The following is a 19,465-nucleotide window of genomic DNA, read 5'->3' on the forward strand; positions in this document are numbered from 1 at the left end:
GAATAGTGATGTTGTAGGAGAGAAATGTGTTCGCATGGATGATGGTACGCTTGCACTAAATGAGGATGCAAAGAAAGAGGTCTGGAGATGCCACTACGATAGATTGCTTAATAAAGAGAATGAATGGCAGGAAGAGAGCCTGCCGTATGTCGACCCAATAGAGGGACCAGCTATCCGAGTTGATAGTACCGGGGTAGATAAAGCAATTAAGAGTATGAAGACCGGGAAAGCCCCCCGGCCCATCAGGAGTCACTGCAGAGATGCTCAAAATATCTGGCAGTGTTGGCTATAGCCTAGTCACCCGTATTACGAACCAGGTGATACACGAAGGAGTCATACCCAATGACTGGTGTAGCAGCATCATAGTCAACTGCTACAAAGGTAAAGGTGACGCTTTAGATACAAATAATTACAGAGGCATCAAGCTGTTAGATCAGGTTATGAAAGTTACAGAGAGGGTCATAGCCCAACTAATTAGGGAGCGAATCAATTTAGATGAGATGCAGTTTGGGTTCGTGCCAGGTAAAAGCACTACTGATGCCTTATTTCTAGTGAGACAGCTGCAGGAGAAATACCTAGCTAAGGATAAACCTCTGTACCTGGCTTTCGTTGACATGGAGAAAGCCTTTGACAGGGTCCCCCGATCCCTTATCTGGTGGTCAATGAGGAAACTTGGGATAGAAGAATGGTTATTGAGAGCTGTGCGAGCCATGTACAGAGATGCTGCCAGTAAGGTGAGGGTTGGAAATGAGTACAGCAATGAATTCCGGGTAGAGGTAGGGGTCCACCAAGGTTCTGTCCTCAGCCCCCTCATATTTATCATAGTCCTCCAGGCAATCACAGAGGAGTTCAAGACAGGTTGCCCCTGGGAGCTCCTCTATGCTGATGACCTTGCCCTAATTGCGGAGTCACTATCAGAACTAGAGAAGTTTCAGGTGTGGAAGCAAGGTCTAGAATTGAAGGGCCTTAGAGTCAACCCAGCTAAAACCAAAATCCTAATAAGTAGGAAGGTAGATAAAACACAAACCCCTTCAGGTAGATGGCCCTGCTCAGTATGTAGAAAAGGAGTAGGTAGTAACTCTATAAGATGTACCCGGTGCAAGCTATGGACACATAAGAGGTGCAGCAACATCAAAGGCAGGTTAACTAGCAAGTTAGTTTTTGTTTGTGGCAGATGTTCAGGTGCAATAAAGACTGTAAACAAACAGGAAACGACTTCTATCTCATTCCAGGGTGAAAAACTAGAGGTAGTCGACAGCTTCCGCTATCTGGGCGACCAAGTTAGTAGTGGGGGTGGGTGCGCTGAAAGTTTAGCTGCTAGAATAAGAATAGCCTGGGCAAAGTTTAGAGAGCTCTTACCCCTGCTGGCGACAAAGGGACTCTCACTCAGAGTAAAAGGCAGACTGTATGACGCATGCATACGAACAGCCATGCTACATGGCAGTGAAACATGGGCTGTAACTGCTGAGGACATACGTAAGCTCGCAAGGAATGAAGCCAGTATGCTCCGTTGGATGTGTAATGTCAATGTGAATACCCGTCAGAGTGTAAGTATCTTGAGAGAAAAGCTGAACATTAGAAGCATCAGTTGTGGTGTGCAAGAGAGACGATTGCGCTGGTATGGACATGTGGTGAGAATGGATGAGGATAGCTGCGTGAAAAAGTGCCACACCCTAACAGTTGAGGGAACCCGTGGAAGAGGTAGGCCCAGGAAGAACTGGGCTGAGGTGGTGAGGCAAGACCTTCGTACATTGGGCCTCACCGAGGCGATGACTACTGACCGAGACCTTTGGAAATGTGCTGTGCATGAGAAGACCCGGCAAGCCAAGTAAGATCGTTGCCAGTGCCCCTGGACTGGCTCTTGTGCGGGTGGCACATGAGATGCACCATTTGAGCGTGGCCGTTTTCGTGCGGGTGACACGTAAAAGCACCCACTACACTCTCTGAGTGGTTGGCGTTAGGAAGGCCAAACTAGATTGGAGCCTGGTGTTGCCATCCGGTTTCACCAGTCCTCAGTCAAATCGTCCAACCCATGCTAGCATGGAAAGCGGACGTAAAACGATGATGATGATGAAAAGAGAGTTTTTATGTGTGTGTGTGTGTGTGTGTGCATCTCTTCCTTATGCATTTAAAAACTGAGTTTCCAGTTTTGACGTATAGGGTATCAAAAGATCCAGTTATCTTACGACTACCAAATAAACTTAATTTTCATTTACATATTTACATTACAAAAATTTTACATTATCATCTTTTCTATAAGTCAATTATCATAAACATTTTATACCATGACAATATCATCACATTTTCTATGAGTGTGTTCCTTAAAAGATATCCATTTCTCTATATATTATGAGGAAATAGTCACTCACTCTCTCTCTCTCTCTCTCTCACATGCACACACACACATATATACAAAAAAGATGTATGCATATGTATTTATGTATGTATATATAAAAGATGTGTGTGCAGGACAGAGAAAGACTGAGTGAGTACCACTTACACATAACAACACACCTTCACTCACTCTCCTCTCTCTCATGCACGCACACACACACACATTTCATATACATGTACATACATCTTTCACTTTCTCTTTTCTTTTACTTTCTGCTCTCACTTCAAAGCAAATGTCATGGTTTCACTTTCTCTTCTCTTTCATTTTCTCTCTTCAAAGCATAAAGAAATTTTTAAAATTTATGGGATTCAAGTAATACATTCAAAAACTGAGTTGCCAATTTTGATTAACAAATAAACTCTTTTTATATTTACATACTTGCATTACAAAAATTGGCACTGTCATGGTATTAGCTGTCAGAAGTGAAAGTAGAAAAATCTGAAGGAACGTTACTGCTGGTTTGAGTTGATTCTTTGGCTACTGACAGCTAATACCATGACTGGCTGAAGCGAGCTATCTGTCTGTCTGTCTGTCTCTCTCTCTCTATCTATCACTCGAAAGTTATTGGAACAAATTTGACACCTATATCCATGCGTTTGAAAACACACAGAGTATAAGGGTACCACTAAAGCAGAGTGGTCCTGAACGCGCAGTCGCGCGTTCGCGCTAGCTAGTCGTGAGTGGTCGATCCTATTATTTTTAAACTTCAAACTTCATTTGTTTTCTATTTTGATAAATTCTCTCTGTTGAAAATTATATTTTTATATTTTAAATAATTTGCAATTTCAGAAAATATATTTTTATATTAAATTTGCGTTTTCTAATTTGATAAATTCTACGGACACAAACAGAGGTGAACGAGTGATAGATAGATAGATATATATAGAGAGAGAGATAGTGAGATAGACAGACAGACAGACAGATAGATAGCTCCGGCTAGTCAGTAGCCAAAGAATCAACTCAAACCAGCAGTAACGTTCCTTGTCAGTTCTACTTTCAATTCTGACAGCTAATACCATGACAGTGCCCAAAAATTTAACATTATAATCTTTCTATAATTCAACTATCCTAAACATTTTATAACACAACGATGACTGAAAAAAGTAAAAGAATATATATGTGTGTGCGTGTATTCTGTTGTAGGTACCTGATGCTGATGTTCTGGTGTATACCTTATCTTTTGAAAGACGTCAACTGTATATATTTGTTCTGTTGTAGGTACCTGATGCTGATGTTCTGGTGTATACCTTATCTTTTGAAAGACGTCAACTGTATATATTTGTTCTGTTGTAGGGACCTGATGCTGATGTTCTGGTGTATACCTTATCTTTTGAAAGACGTCAACTGTATATATTTGTTCTGTTGTAGGGACCTGATGCTGATGTTCTGGTGTATACCTTATCTTTTGAAAGACGTCAACTGTATATATTTGTTCTGTTGTAGGGACCTGATGCTGATGTTCTGGTGTATACCTTATCTTTTGAAAGACGTCAACTGTATATATTTGTTCTGTTGTAGGGACCTGATGCTGATGTTCTGGTGTATACCTTATCTTTTGAAAGACGTCAACTGTATATATTTGTTCTGTTGTAGGTACCTGATGCTGATGTTCTGGTGTATACCTTATCTATTGAAAGACGTCAACTGTATATATTTGTTCTGTTGTAGGTACCTGATGCTTTCCAGACTCTTATGAATACTGTTGAGAAAACCATGAAACATGCAATAGAAGTTGAAGAGAAAGTGTCCTTGGAACAAGTAACCAACTTTGATGAAGTTTGTGAAGATATTAAAGACCGATTGGCTATGTTGAGAGATTGTCCAAACCGTTTAGAAAACCCAATAATTTACCATTTAGATGTTGGTGCTATGTATCCAAATATTATTCTCACCAACCGACTTCAGGTATTTTGTCGTTCTAAAACAAATCTTCTTTCTTCACAGATTAACATGGTTTATTATTTCTTGTTTCTTTTATAATACTTATTCTTTTATGTAAATTTATGTTTAATCCTGTTATTATATTTCTAAACAAAATACACCTAACTTTTTATTTATCAACATATTAATGTGATTTTTGGATCACAATTTAACAAAAGGTTCCAAGCCAAATCTGTTTCATAATTTTTGTCTCAAAGCAAATCTAATTACAAGTAAATATAAGTAAATTCAAGAAAATACAAAATTATTAAAATTTTGTTTAAACATCACCATAGAAAATGAAACATTAGCTAATATTCAATTGAGTATATGACAAAATTTTAATACAAAAGAATTGCACAAATTACAGGATTATCTATCAGTTTGTAATTCTGAATAGTTTTCTTATGCCTGTAATAATGTTGACTAGCAGGACCTGTGAATATTTCATGGAATTAATGGTAAACTTATTGAGTTATTTCTGAAAACTTTATCTAAAAAACCTGAAAGCGTTGCCTGTGTTGCATCTCTATCAAAAGATAGTCGCTCATCTGCTAATCATTGAAAAGTGATGGAAACTGGAATATAATGGTTACTTAATACATTTTATATATACACTTTATATACATTATGCATAATTTTATAGACTTAATACACAGCACTCGCACTCTCTTTCCCTCTCACTCTTCACCTTACCCTCTTTTTCTCCTTTTTCTTTCGCTCTTCACCTTTCCCTTCAAATAATTACATGAAATCTCTACAGACAGGCTAAGTAACGGAGAAAAAAACTTTGTTTAAAAAAAAATTACACATTTCATTCACTACCATCTTCCCGTCTCTTTTTCCTCTCCATCTTCCCTCCATCATCCACGATTCCCGCCCGTCAACAGAGAAACAAGTAGAATTACTATAAGATGGCAAAAAGTGCTCAGGTTTCCTCTTTGTTTAGTGATTCATTTCCAGTGGTTGCTTCAAACAAATTAAGTGGAAAAATTTTTTAAAATTAATCTAACAGTTTCATTTCCTTGGAAAGACAGTAGCAAGGTTCACTCTTCTTCCAAAAAATCACTAAAAATTTTTTTAATTCTTACTCTGTTCTGGTACAAATTTATTTTCTTTATTGCTATCAGAACTGTTGTCCGAATCACTTGTTTCACTTTTTGAAATCAAAGTATCCAATTCTTAACCATGCACATTTTTATGTTCACCATTGCTCAATTTGGCTGTGTGGTAAGAAGCTTGCTTCCCAACCACATGGTTCCAGGTTCATTCCCACTGTGGCACCTTGGGCAAGTGTCTTTTACTATAGCCTCAGGCCAACCAAAGCCTTGTGAGAGGATTTGGTAGACAAACTGAAAGAAGCCTGTCGTATATATGGTTGTGTGTGTGTGTTTGTCCCCCACTATCGCTTGACAACCGATGTTGGTGTGTTTATGTCCCCGTAACTTTGCAGTTCGGCAAAAGAGACTGATAGAATAAGTACTAGGCTTACAAAGAATGTCCTGGAGTTGATTTGTTCAAATGACTGAAACAAATAAAAGAATAAAGGTTATTTCAGACAGTTCTTGTTAGGTTTGTAATAAGGTAAAAAATTTTCGGGTGGTTCAACGAAAAGGTTAAAGTAATTTTGTTACTGTGATTTGAACATTTTTTTTTTTTTTTTTTGTTTTGATACTGTTGCATGTACTTCCTTGCATCAGCTATTCATTATCATCATCGTTGTTGTTGTCATTGTCATCATCATCATCATTGTCAGGGTGATGGATATATGCAGACATAGTTCAGAAAAGTTGGTGTTTGGAACATAAATTAACATGAAATTTTATGAATTAATGAGCTTATCATATAAAGTGCTCAGGTGCACTACATGGGAAGTTTTAATTTATTTGACTTTAAAACAGGAAGTTTGTATTGTAGAACCAAGTGACAGTTTCAGGTGGGTTTGTATGAAAAAAATTAAGGCGTCCGTGCTGGCATGAAAAATAAAGTGGACATAGATATGAAGCAAAACAAAAGGACTTAACACTGATTGTGTAAGATTTGAAGTTTTAATCCCCTTACCACTATTGTACTTCATTGAAGAGACATAACAGATGCAAACTTGTGAATGAGCCATGATTATTATCATCATCATTTATGTCTGCTTTCCATGCTTGCATGGATTTGATGAGTTGCCATGACTTGAGTCAATTCTTATTCTGAGTTACTTCCTTCATTGATGGGTTGGGGAACTGTGACTCATTTGTTATAAGAATTACTGAATTTCCAATATATTTATGGTAACCATATCATCATCATTTATGTCTGCTTTGCATATTGGCTTGAGTTGGTCAGCAGGGTCCAAATCAAATGTTAGAGTTACTACCTTCATAGATGGGTTGATGGGACTGCGTCTCACTCAAACACTTCATTTTTGGCTTGGTTTCTATTGCAAGACACCCTTTCTGTCACTGACTACTTTATAAAGCGTAGTGCGTCTCCATGCTGGCATGGGTTAAACAGTTTGACAGGATCTGCTGAGTCTGAGGTCTACATTGCACTCAAGTGTTTGCTTTGACATGCTTTCTATAACTAGATGTCCTGTTTAATGTCAATCACTTTGAAGTGGACTGGATGCTATTTTTCATGCCACCAGCACTAGTGAGGTTGCTAAACAGCTTGCAAGACTACGACCATTGAGAGAGGTTGCTTTATGCTAAAACAGTGTTTCTCAGCCTTATGAACCCCTTTGATTCCTATTTTACTCAGAGGGTCCCTCCAAGCCATTTGATGTCTAAAAAATCCTATTATATTTTTATATTTAAATATTAGGAATTGTATAGAAAAAAATAAAATATTTTGTGAATTGTGGAAGTATAACCAATTTATGGCATATAAATTTTAACAAAATCTTATATGGACCTTGGTTGAGAACCTCTGTGCTAAAAGATAAAGGGTTAAATTATGAGAGAAGGGGCCAGAGCTGAACAGAGATTTCTTGCTATGGAGAGGCTCTGTGGCTACCCACATTTTAGAAGAGAGGGTGGAGGTGTATTTTATGTCATACCAACACTAGAAAAGTTGGAATGTCCTCAGTGAAAGTAAAGACTCTCTTGACTTCGCAGTGATTCCATTTGTTCAAGTGAGCATGTCCAAGATAAAGTGCAGATGACATCATAAGGAGCATGGTGATGACATGAGAGGAGTGAGAGTATGGTGGGAGGAAAAAGAGCTACTGGGATGTGAAGATAGTGGAGGGAGTGAAAGATGGAACACAGTAAATGTTTAAAGATTAATTCAGAGTCCTGTTTCGTTTTTACAATTGTCCAGCCTTCTGCAATGGTTGATGAAGAAATTTGTGCTGCTTGTGACTTCAACAAACCTGGTGCAACATGTCAGAGGAAGATGACTTGGATGTGGCGAGGAGAATATATGCCTGCTACCAGAAGTGAGTTCCAACGAATCCAGCAGCAATTGGAAAATGAGAAATTTCCACCATTTTTTCCTGGTGGACCACAAAGAGCTTTTCACCAGCTTCCAGCTGTGGAACAAGCTGCCATAGAGAAAAAGAGACTGGCAGGTCAGTGAATCTTTTCTTTCCTTCTTTCTTTTCTCCATCTTACAAATATTTCAAGTTTCAAATACAGTATGCCATATTCCCTCATGTTTACATGTTCTTGATCCTGACTAAAAGAGTTAGTGTTAAGAATGACTCATTCATACAGCATGCTGTGTCTGTCGTGCTTCACTCAGAGTCAGCTGTGATTGAGTAAATTATAATCACAAGTGATTCCACTAGTGACAACCCTGTCTTACTTTTGTTTACATGTATGTGTACACCCAGACACATCTTCACTACCACCTTTTTGGGGGGTTGCTATATACCACCTATTCCCGTCCTATCATAATTTAACCTCTCATCACCAAGCAGAAACCCTCCTTCCCTCAGTTGAGGGGGTCTTGTCTTGCAAGATACTTGGAGACCTTGCAGTGCCAGTGCCATGAAATAAAAGCACCCACATTAGAAGGGTATCCAGCTGTAGAAACCATTCCAAGACAGACAGTAGAGCTTGGCACAGTCCTTAGGCTTGCCAGCTCCTGTCAAACGGTCCAACCCATGCCAGCCATGGAAGATGAATGTTCAATGATAATTATGATGATGGCGCATTTATATATATATATATATATATATATATATATGTGTGTGTGTGTGTGTGTGTGTGTGTAATGACAGGCTACCATATAGTTTCCATCTACTAAATTTTGCTCACCAAACATTGCTTAGTCTAAGGATAGAGTAGAAGACTCATGCAGAAGATATCACACAATTGAATGGAAACCAAAACTATGTTATTACAAAACAAATCTTTTTAACCATGCAGCTTTATATATATATATATACATATAGACACTCACACACATTTTGGCAGCTATACGTAATCTGGTTTAACCCTTTAGCATTTAAACTAGCCCTATCCATCCCAGATGTTCTACATACTTTACATTCAAACCAACCAGATTTGGCCCCTTACACCTGCACTACAGTGTCCTTCTGAAAACAAACAATCACATCAATGAAGTCTCCAAGCTATTTGATACTGCATAATTAATGCAAAACAATACAGATAAATAAGCATTGCATTTGACAGAATAATCTGAATGCTAAGGAGTTAATGCCCTCCCCTAGTCTTTGGTTTCAAGAATTTCGACCAGGTCACTGGTTTGGGAATAAACTTGATGTGTTGCTACTAAATACAGCTAGAATATAGCAAAAGTTCAGCCCTATGAGTAATGCCTTGGGTTTTTATTATTGTTGTTGTTTTTGTTAAGGTGGCTAGCTGGCAGAATCATTAGTGCACCAGACGAAATTCTTAGCGTTATTTCGCCCATTGCTATGTTCTGAGTTCAAATTCCACTGAGGTCGACTTTGCCTTTCATCGATAAATTAAGTACCAGTGAAACACTAGGGTCAATATAATCGACTAGTTACCATCCCACAAATTCGAAGCCCTGTGCCTCCAGTAGAAAGGATTATTATTGTTGTTTTAATTTATGTTTCAGAATATTGCAGGAAAGCTTACAAGAAGATCCATGTGACAAGAAAAGGAGAAAAAGTTGCTACCATTTGTCAAAGAGAAAATTCTTTCTATGTTGACACAGTTCGGGCATTTCGAGACCGACGCTATGAGTTCAAAGGATTAGTGAAGGTATGGAAACGCAAGTTGGGAGAAGCTGAAGCAGCAAAAGATGCCGCAGAGATAAAAAGAGCCAATGGAATGGTTGTTTTGTATGATTCACTACAACTGGCACATAAATGTATCTTAAATTCCTTTTATGGATATGTCATGAGGAAAGGGTAAGAAATAATTTTAATTCTTGTTTGTGATGTGCCATCATCATCATCATTTTACATTCATTTTCCAAGCTGGTAGGCATTTGACAGTTTGACAGGAGCTGGCTAGCCAGAGAGCTGCCCAAGCTCCAGTTGTGTCTGTCTTGGCATGGTCTCCATGGCTGGATCTCCTGACTAACATCAACCACTTTAGAGAGTGTATTGGGTGCTTTATACTTGGCACTGGCACTGCATCTCATCCAGGCTAACTCTCTTCCTAATCAGTTGAGCTATAAACCCTCTCTGTAACTTTCGTGATCTGGTCCAGCAATTTGATACTTCTGTAATTATTTCTGTTTAAGGCATCACCTTTACCTTTGTAGCAGTTGACTATAATGCTGCTACACCAGTTGGGTATGACTAATAATAATAATTATTATAAGGCAATGAGTTGGCAGAATTGTTAACACTTTTGACAAAATACTTAGTTGAATTTCTTCTGGCTTTACAATGAGGTTGACTTTCATCCTTTTGGGATCGATAAAATAAGTACCAGTTGAACAATGGAGATGATGTAATCGATTACCTCCCTCTTCCAAATTTCAAGCTTTGTGCCTTTGTCAGTCTTGGTATCATCATTGTGGCAGTTGTTACTTAAGTAGTGTCTGTTTTTGTAAGTCCATGTGCATATTTGTGTGGTTATATGTAGGTGTATATGTTTACATGTGTATATATGTGTGTGTATGTATGTACAAGTGCTTGTATATATATTGTCGTCATTGTTTAATGTCTGCCTTCCATGCTGGCATAGGAGATAGAGATGCCTTGTATTTCCTTCCACCCTTACAGTGTAATTGATAAAGTGACTTTATGACTACATATACTTCCAGCCTGATCTTTGATCTCCCCAACACGTTTTTTTTTTTTTTGTCTTTGTGTTTTACAACCCTTTATGTGCTTTATACAACTTGAATATTTTTCCTTATTATTATTATTTTAACTATTTTTGCTTTTTCTGTTATAATTTGAATCAATTTATTCCAATGACTTTCCTTTTGCATGTCATCTTCACTCCTTAACCATATAAACCTAAACAGGGATATGTTCTTTTGGACAATTGTATATATATATAAATATCCTCAGCCCTTTAGCATTCAGATTACTCTGACAAAAGTAATGCCTATTTATTCTCATTGTTTTGAATTAATCTTGCATTATCTTATAGATTTGCAATTTTGATGAGGTAACTGATAATTTTTAGAATGACACTGTAGGATAAGTATGAGAGACCAGATGTGGTTGGTTTGACCATAAAGTAGGAAGAATATTTTGGGCCGGATATGGCTGGTTTAAACGCTAAAGGTTTAATGACTCCTGTTATTGTTATCACTTTCCTTTATATCTTTCTTCCTGTCATTGGTTGATGCATAGTTCATGTCGGTAATGAAGAGGACCAAAAATCAGATGAGGATGTGTTGGTTGGAGTTATCGGACATAACTGATGATGATGCTTGCAGAGTATGTCTTGTTGAAAAGTGTGTAACTCAAAGGCAAAGTTTCAAAAAACATGATTTATTTTTGTTACATTTACAATTATAAATTGACCATGTCGGATCAATGAAAATCAACATATAATTTTAATTGTATGCATTTGTCAACAATCTACTTAGCCTTGTCAAATTAGTATTGAGGAAAAGGTGTGTGGCAGATGTTATAGAAAGAGTAATCTGTAAATGTGGTAGACATGACAGTTAGCTAGATTAATAAAGTGTGAATAGATGAATGTTAGTGCGAAACAGATGAGTGGGGGAGAACGGAGAGATGCTTACAGTAGTTTTCGTTTGACTTAGTGACATCATTTCTCGTTCAGCCCAAAAACCATCTGCAACAGGCTGTCACGATTGCAAGCAGGGAACTGACCCCTTTGGCTGGTCAGTTGGTCTATTTATAACAGTCTGCAGCCGATAGAAAGATGGATAAACCTTAGCTAAATATTGAGGTTAGATCTGGTTCATTTGAACTTAATTGCTCCTAGCTGGTCATTAAAAACTCATCAATCATTGTTTCAGTTGACAGGACAAAGAAGTTTTTCCGGCTGCAAACTGATTTGGTGAGGGAAAGTGTGACCAGTAATTCTGAGATGCGATTTCAAATCTCAGGTGATAGAAACTATGAACAATAGCTAATGTTTCCTTCAAACTTTGCTCTTATTACTATATTTATTCAAACTCCAAAGAATCCCTCTCAACACATGGTTCTACCTCTGCTCATGATCAGAGATGCACATATTGTCAGTCACTATGGGACATGCTCAAGTGGTTACGGTCAAGCAACTGACAAGCAAATCTGTGATTGAGCAGAATATTTGCTATAATGATATTTTTGCTTCAGCAACTCAGTTCTGAATCTATCTGAAAAGTAATGGAAAAAGGTCAGTTTCAAAACATCGATGTCCAGGTCACAAAAGCAGAGTTTGAAGGGAATAGTAGTTATTTCCTTTGATTTCTAGATAGAGGCAAATAGGAACTAACAAATCAAAAAAAATAAAAAATTAAAATTTGGTTACACCTACCAAAGCAATTGTAATGAAGAAATAGAAATTCCGAGACTGCTTTCTCGATACACTATATATTTGTTTTATGATGCAAAACTGATTTTGTTATGAAATTTTTGCAGTGCTCGTTGGTACAGTATGGAAATGGCTGGAATTGTCTGTTTCACAGGAGCAAACATCATCACAAAAGCTCGAGAAATTGTTGAACAAATAGGGTTGGTTTTTATTTATTTATTTATTCCCCTTTTCCCCCTAGCATGGTCACAACTCACCAGCTGGAACCAGTACAAGAATATTCTTTAATTATTCATTTGCTCTTCGTTGTCATCCCCACTTTATTCCTCTTTCTCTTCTTTGTTAACTTTAAAGTATTCATTGGTGATCATCATCATCATCATCATCGTTTAACGTCCGCTTTCCATGCTAGCATGGGTTGGACGATTTGACTGAGGACTGGTGAAACCGGATGGCAACACCAGGCTCCAGTCTGATTTGGCAGAGTTTCTACAGCTGGATGCCCTTCCTAACGCCAACCACTCAGAGAGTGTAGTGGGTGCTTTTACGTGTCACCCGCACGAAAACGGCCACGCTCGAAATGGTGTCTTTTATGTGCCACCCGCACAAGCCAGTCCAGGGGCACTGGCAACGATCTCGCTCAAAAATCCTACGGGAGCCAGTCAGGCGGTACTGGCAACGGCCACGCTCAAAATGGTGCATCTCATGTGCCACCCGCACAAGAACCAGTCCAGGGGCACTGGCAACGATCTTACTTGGCTTGCCGGGTCTACTCACGCACAGCACATTTCCAAAGGTCTCGGTCAGTAGTCATCGCCTCGGTGAGGCCCAATGTACGAAGGTCTTGCCTCACCACCTCAGCCCAGGTCTTCCTGGGCCTACCTCTTCCACGGGTTCCCTCAACTGTTAGGGTGTGGCACTTTTTCACGCAGCTATCCTCATCCATTCTCACCACATGTCCATACCAGCGCAATCGTCTCTCTTGCACGCCACAACTGATGCTTCTAATGTTCAGCTTTTCTCTCAAGATACTTACACTCTGACGGGTATTCACATTGACATTACACATCCAACGGAGCATACTGGCTTCATTCCTTGCGAGCTTACGTATGTCCTCAGCAGTTACAGCCCATGTTTCACTGCCATGTAGCATGGTTGTTCGTACGCATGCGTCATACAGTCTGCCTTTTACTCTGAGTGAGAGTCCCTTTGTCGCCAGCAGGGGTAAGAGCTCTCTAAACTTTGCCCAGGCTATTCTTATTCTAGCAGCTACACTTTCAGCGCACCCACCCCCACTACTAACTTGGTCGCCCAGATAGCGGAAGCTATCGACTACCTCTAGTTTTTCACCCTGGAATGAGATAGAAGTTGTTTCCTGTTTGTTTGCAGTCTTTATTGCACCTGAACATCTGCCACAAACAAAAACTAACTTGCTAGTTAACCTGCCTTTGATGTTGCTGCACCTCTTATGTGTCCATAGCTTGCACCGGGTACATCTTATAGAGTTACTACCTACTCCTTTTCTACATACTGAGCAGGGCCATCTACCTGAAGGAGTTTGTGTTTTATCTACCTTCCTACTTATTAGGATTTTGGTTTTAGCTAGGTTGACTCTAAGGCCCTTCAATTCTAGACCTTGCTTCCACACCTGAAACTTCTCCTCTAGTTCTGATAGTGACTCCGCAATTAGGGCAAGGTCATCAGCATAGAGGAGCTCCCAGGGGCAACCTGTTTTGAACTCCTCTGTGATTGCCTGGAGGACTATGGTAAATAATAGGGGGCTGAGGACGGAACCTTGGTGGACCCCTACCTCTACCCGGAATTCATTGCTGTACTCATTTCCAACCCTCACCTTACTGGCAGCATCTCTGTACATGGCTCGCACAGCTCTCACTAACCATTCTTCTATCCCAAGTTTCCTCATTGACCACCAGATAAGGGATCGGGGGACCCTGTCAAAGGCTTTCTCCATGTCAACGAAAGCCAGGTACAGAGGTTTATCCTTAGCTAGGTATTTCTCCTGCAACTGTCTCACTAGAAATAAGGCATCAGTAGTGCTTTTACCTGGCACGAACCCAAACTGCATCTCATCTAAATTGATTCGCTCCCTAATTAGTTGGGCTATGACCCTCTCTGTAACTTTCATAACCTGATCTAACAGCTTGATGCCTCTGTAATTATTTGTATCTAAAGCGTCCCCTTTACCTTTGTAGCAGTTGACTATGATGCTGCTACACCAGTCATTGGGTATGACTCCTTCGTGTATCACCTGGTTCGTAATACGGGTGACTAGGCTATAGCCAACACTGCCAGATATTTTGAGCATCTCTGCAGTGATTCCTGATGGGCCGGGGGCTTTCCCGGTCTTCATACTCTTAATTGCTTTATCTACCCTGGTACTATCAACTCGGATAGCTGGTCCCTCTATTGGGTCGACATACGGCAGGCTCTCTTTCTCCCATTCATTCTCTTTATTAAGCAATCTATCGTAGTGGCATCTCCAGACCTCTTTCTTTGCATCCTCATTTAATGCAAGCGTACCATCATCCATGCGAACACATTTCTCTCCTACAACATCACTATTCTCTCTCCTACACTGTCTTGCAACACGAAATACCTCGAGTCTTTGGTCCTCACGGCGCAGAACATTGGCAAATCTTTCCTGATCTGCTTCCCCTCTGGCTAAATAAACCTGTCGCCTAGCCTCCCTTCTGGCACATTGGTACAATTCCCTGCTACCACCGTTCTTCCAGTCCTTCCAAGCCTGTTTCTTTTGTCTAATAGCCCTGTCTACCTCCTTGTTCCACCACCACGTTACTCTGGGTCGGGAGGGGACCTTACACCACCCACAAATCTGGTCGGTGGCTTTCAACAGGTTGTCCCGCAGTGATGAATATATATTATTCCCCAGTTTTACATCTCTTTTTTTTTTTCTGTTTACATGGATGATGTGTAGTTTGGTGGTTAGAAGTATTGGGTTTGCAATCAATAAGGTCATGGTTTCAATTCCTAGACTAGGCAATGCTTTGTTTCCTTAAGTAAAGCACTTCATTTCATGTTCCAGTCTACTATGCTGAAAATGAATACCAACTGACTACTGGTGCAGTCTTTTCTCCTCCCATCTGTTGCATCCTTGATGTTCTGCTGGCTTAAGAGTAAGAAGGCTGAAAGGATTACTATGTCTGCTCATGACTACACAGGCACCTAAAACAATTAGTGAATGCATGTTACAACCTACCAGGTCATTCTCATTTATGAGTGATTGCTAAACAAGCTTATTTTTTTACATGAGTATCATGTTTTATTTGTTGGAGTAGCTGTCTCTACTGTTGGATAACAAGCCAATAAGGGATCCTCTATATCAATGGTTCCCAAAGTGGGAACTACTGCCCCTCTGGGGATGGTGGAAAGTTCCAGGGGTGATAATGGGGTGGCCAAAAAGGGATGATGGATGTAAAAATGACAAAATAGGTGAAGTTTATTTATGAAATACAGTAGTTTAGAACAATTGCAGTGTGGAAGATGTTTATAAGCTATTTAAAAACACACAAAAAACGTTAGATTCATTTCAACATTTAAATTTAATTTGTCAAAATATTTCCGTTGCTTTGAAACCGCGAACTGTTCGCCGACAAAATTCTGTGCTGCATCTCTGAGAAAGTAACAGTTAGTTCATGATATATATATGTACGTATGTATCTATGTATGTACGTATGTGTGTATGCATGTGTGCATGTAAGTATGTGCGTATGGTTTGCATATGTGTACATGCATATGCATATGTGCATGCCTATACGCATGTATGTAAGTGTGTAGACGTGTGTGTGTATATGTGTATGGACATGTGTTTATGCACTGATGTGTGTGTCTTTTCAAATTGTATTTGAAAATCTTGCCTTAATGTGAAACTCATTTTTCATTAATTTTCATATAACATAGTCATTTGGAAATATGCTTTCTGTTATGAAGCTCATTGTTATGGTGAGATTTTCTGAAAGACAATGCTTATGATTCATCAGATGGCAATGGTTGTAGGGTACCTGTATTCAACTGTGAAAGTAGGAGAGGGTCTTTAGTTCTGTCAAAGCAAACTGGAGCAAGGAAAGCTATGTACCTTGGTCAGCAATATAACAGACGGACAACTGTATGAACTGAACTTATGATCATGATGGATAGGAACCCTGCACCTTCACATCACAGTTGTTGTGTCTTAAAAAAGAAAATGTCTATATTTTGAATCTTGTTCTGCTAATGTTTCATTAAACCATTAATTATGACATATGTAAACAAACATAAGTTTGTTTTTGAAGTGTTGAAATGTATTGTAGAACAAGTAGAAAGATATATTTTTAAGCTAAACTACTGACCGGTGAATTCTTCTGCAATTTTAGAAATTATAAAGTCATCCAGAAACGCTAGATGCCATATAGATTACGTCATATGTAAACAAGCATAAGGTTGTTTTTGAAGCGTTGAAATGTATTGTAGAACAAGTAGAAAGATATATTTTTTCAACACGTAAATACTGAAAAGTATATATCATCATCATCATCGTTTAACGTCCGCTTTCCATGCTAGCATGGGTTGGACGATTTGACTGAGGACTGGTGCAACCGGATGGCTACACCAGGCTCCAATCTAATTTGGCAGAGTTTCTACAGCTGGATGCCCTTCCTAACGCCAACCACTCAGAGAGTGTAGTGGGTGCTTTTACGTGTCACCCGCACGAAAACGGCCACGCTCGAAATGGTGTCTTTTATGTGCCACCCGCACAAGAGCCAGTCCAGGGGCACTGGCAACGATCTCACTTGGCTTGCCGGGTCTTCTCACGCACAGCACATTTCCAAAGGTCTCGGTCAGTAGTCATCGCCTCGGTGAGGCCCAATGTTCGAAGGTCTTGCCTCACCACCTCAGCCCAGGTCTTCCTGGGCCTACCTCTTCCACGGGTTCCCTCAACTGTTAGGGAGTGGCACTTTTTCACGCAGCTATCCTCATTCATTCTCACCACATGTCCAAACCAGCGCAATCGTCTCTCTTGCACACCACTACTGATGCTTCTTATGTTCAGCTTTTCTCTCAAGATACTTACACTCTGACGGGTATGCACATTTACATTACACATCCAGCGGAGCATACTGGCTTCATTCCTTGCGAGCTTACGCATGTCCTCAGCAGTCACAGCCCATGTTTCACTGCCATGTAGCATGGCTAGGATAAAATCCTTTTAAGAGCAATGATGTAATCTATATGACATTTAGCATTTCTGGATGACTTTATAACTTCTAAAATTGCAGAAGAATTCACCGGTTGGCAGTTTAGCTTACAGGGTAGAGCACCCCAACCGGATATTGGAGGGGTGGGAGTTTGATCCTCATGGTTGGTTGCTGGCAAATTTTTCTGCTCTTAAAAGGATTTTATCCTTTATATATATACTGCTCAGTATTTACATGTTGAAAAGATATATCTTTCTACCTGTTCTGTAAACCATTAATATATTATACCTCCATCTGTTATCTACTTCTCTTTCTTCCATTCCTTGTTAAGACGGCCTCTGGAACTGGACACAGATGGTATATGGTGTGTATTGCCAGCAACATTTCCAGAAAATTACGTTGTCAAAACAACCCATCCAAAGAAAGCAAAATTGACAATTTCTTACCCAGGAGCCATGCTTAATGTAATGGTGCAGGTGAGACAATATTTTCGTATATCTTTGTCAGGGTAGCAACAAATTGCTCCTTTTTTGGCAGCTAAACTTCTACTCTCTTCTCTCTCCTTGGGACATTGCTTGATTATCTTTATTCGATTCAGGTATGTGATGTTGATAAGCTACAGAAATGGTGAAATATCGGTATCCATCACTTCTGAATGGGATCAGAAGTAAATCATCTCACCTGTCTATGACTTTCAGGTGTTTTAACAGTCAGTGTAATGAAGGAGTCATTCCCCAAATGCTATGTGCAGTGAACTGGCAAAGAAGCAAAACACATACATTGGGTATGTTTGGTCTTGAATGTGTTATTGAATTTAATTTTATATATGCATCACCATGGCATAACAGCAAATGGTTTTTATGCCATTTATAAATATAGTCATCATCATCATCATCGCTTAACATCTGCCTTCCATGCTAGCATATGGACTGCAATTCAATAACTTTGTTCAGGTGCAGATGTGACTACGTAGTAAGAAGTTGGCTTTCCAACCAAGTGGTCCCGAATTCAGTCCCACTGCGTGGCATCTTAGACAAGTGTTTTCTACTACAGCCTCAGGTCAACCAAAGACTAGTGAATTGATTTAGTGGACAGAAAGTGAAAGAGAAGCCTATTGTGTGTGTGTGTGTGTTTGTTTCCTTCCTCCCTTACTGCTTGACAACTGGTGTTGGTGTGTTTATATTCTCATTAGTTTGGCATAAGAGACTGATAAAATAAGTATCAGGCTTAAAACAATAAGTATTGGGAAAGATTTATTCAACTAAAAATTCTTTAAAGCAGTGCCCCAGCATGGCTGCAGTCTAATGACTGAAACAAGTTAAAAAAAGAAAATACTTCCCCATCGTCATTGATCTGTAAAACCGTCTCCTCTTGTTCCTCCTAATCTTACTAATCCAGTGATTTGTCTGTCTAGTAATTCTCATTGAAAGAATATAAGAGTAAGTGTGCTTTCAAGCAAAGCTTTACAGGTTTGGATTGATGTTCTCCCAAGATATACAGAAGCCCTCAGTTAAAGAAAGAAGAGTAGCATTCACATTTGCTGGACCTTCAGTCTTGGAGAAAGGAAGGACTATGTCACAACACAGATTGTCACTAACCATTATTATGGTTCCTGTAAGTAACCTGGTTAAGTAATCCACTGACCACAGGTAGACCTACTAGCAAATAAGGCAGAAAATTTTTGTATCTAGTAAGAGGTTTCTATGAATGACTCCTTGCCACCTGTGCCCTCTAACGAACAGTATCACTATGATGCCAAGAAAAGGTAAATTAAGAAGCAGGTGTTGGTCTGAGTTATCTTCAAACCAAAAACATGATTTGGATTCTTGTAACAGTAGAGTCTGCTTCATGACCCACCAAGATATAGGCGGTGGTGTTAAACCATGCAAGGGTTAGATCTACCACCCAATGTTTGTCACATAAATGTAAATCTCTGCATGAGTTGCTTACTCTGAGGGTTGGGTGTCTCATAGAACAAGTGCTAGTTTTCTGGTATTAAATATAGTGGTGAGAGGAGAGAAGAGATATGTGGGTTGAAAGCACTTGTGTGAAGGAAA

The 19,465-nt window shown here is 39.4% G+C and overlaps 1 protein-coding gene across 2 annotated transcripts in view; it reads left to right on the plus strand.

Annotated features, from left to right (window-relative positions):
• LOC106884300 (DNA polymerase epsilon catalytic subunit A) overlaps window positions 1–19,465 on the plus strand; it is a 126,685-nt gene that overhangs the window by 43,190 nt on the left and 64,030 nt on the right. For both annotated transcript variants that reach the window (XM_089352401.1, XM_089352402.1), the window contains exons 14-18: window positions 4,064–4,300; window positions 7,625–7,874; window positions 9,356–9,650; window positions 12,303–12,395; window positions 17,740–17,884. In XM_089352401.1, coding sequence (XP_089208527.1) covers window positions 4,064–4,300; window positions 7,625–7,874; window positions 9,356–9,650; window positions 12,303–12,395; window positions 17,740–17,884 — 1,020 coding nt within the window. The remainder of the gene's footprint in view (window positions 1–4,063; window positions 4,301–7,624; window positions 7,875–9,355; window positions 9,651–12,302; window positions 12,396–17,739; window positions 17,885–19,465) is intronic.

This window comes from Octopus bimaculoides, chromosome 5 (genome assembly GCF_046866305.1).
Source record: "Octopus bimaculoides isolate indiv1 chromosome 5, ASM4686630v1, whole genome shotgun sequence".
Classification (NCBI taxonomy): domain Eukaryota; kingdom Metazoa; phylum Mollusca; class Cephalopoda; order Octopoda; family Octopodidae; genus Octopus; species Octopus bimaculoides.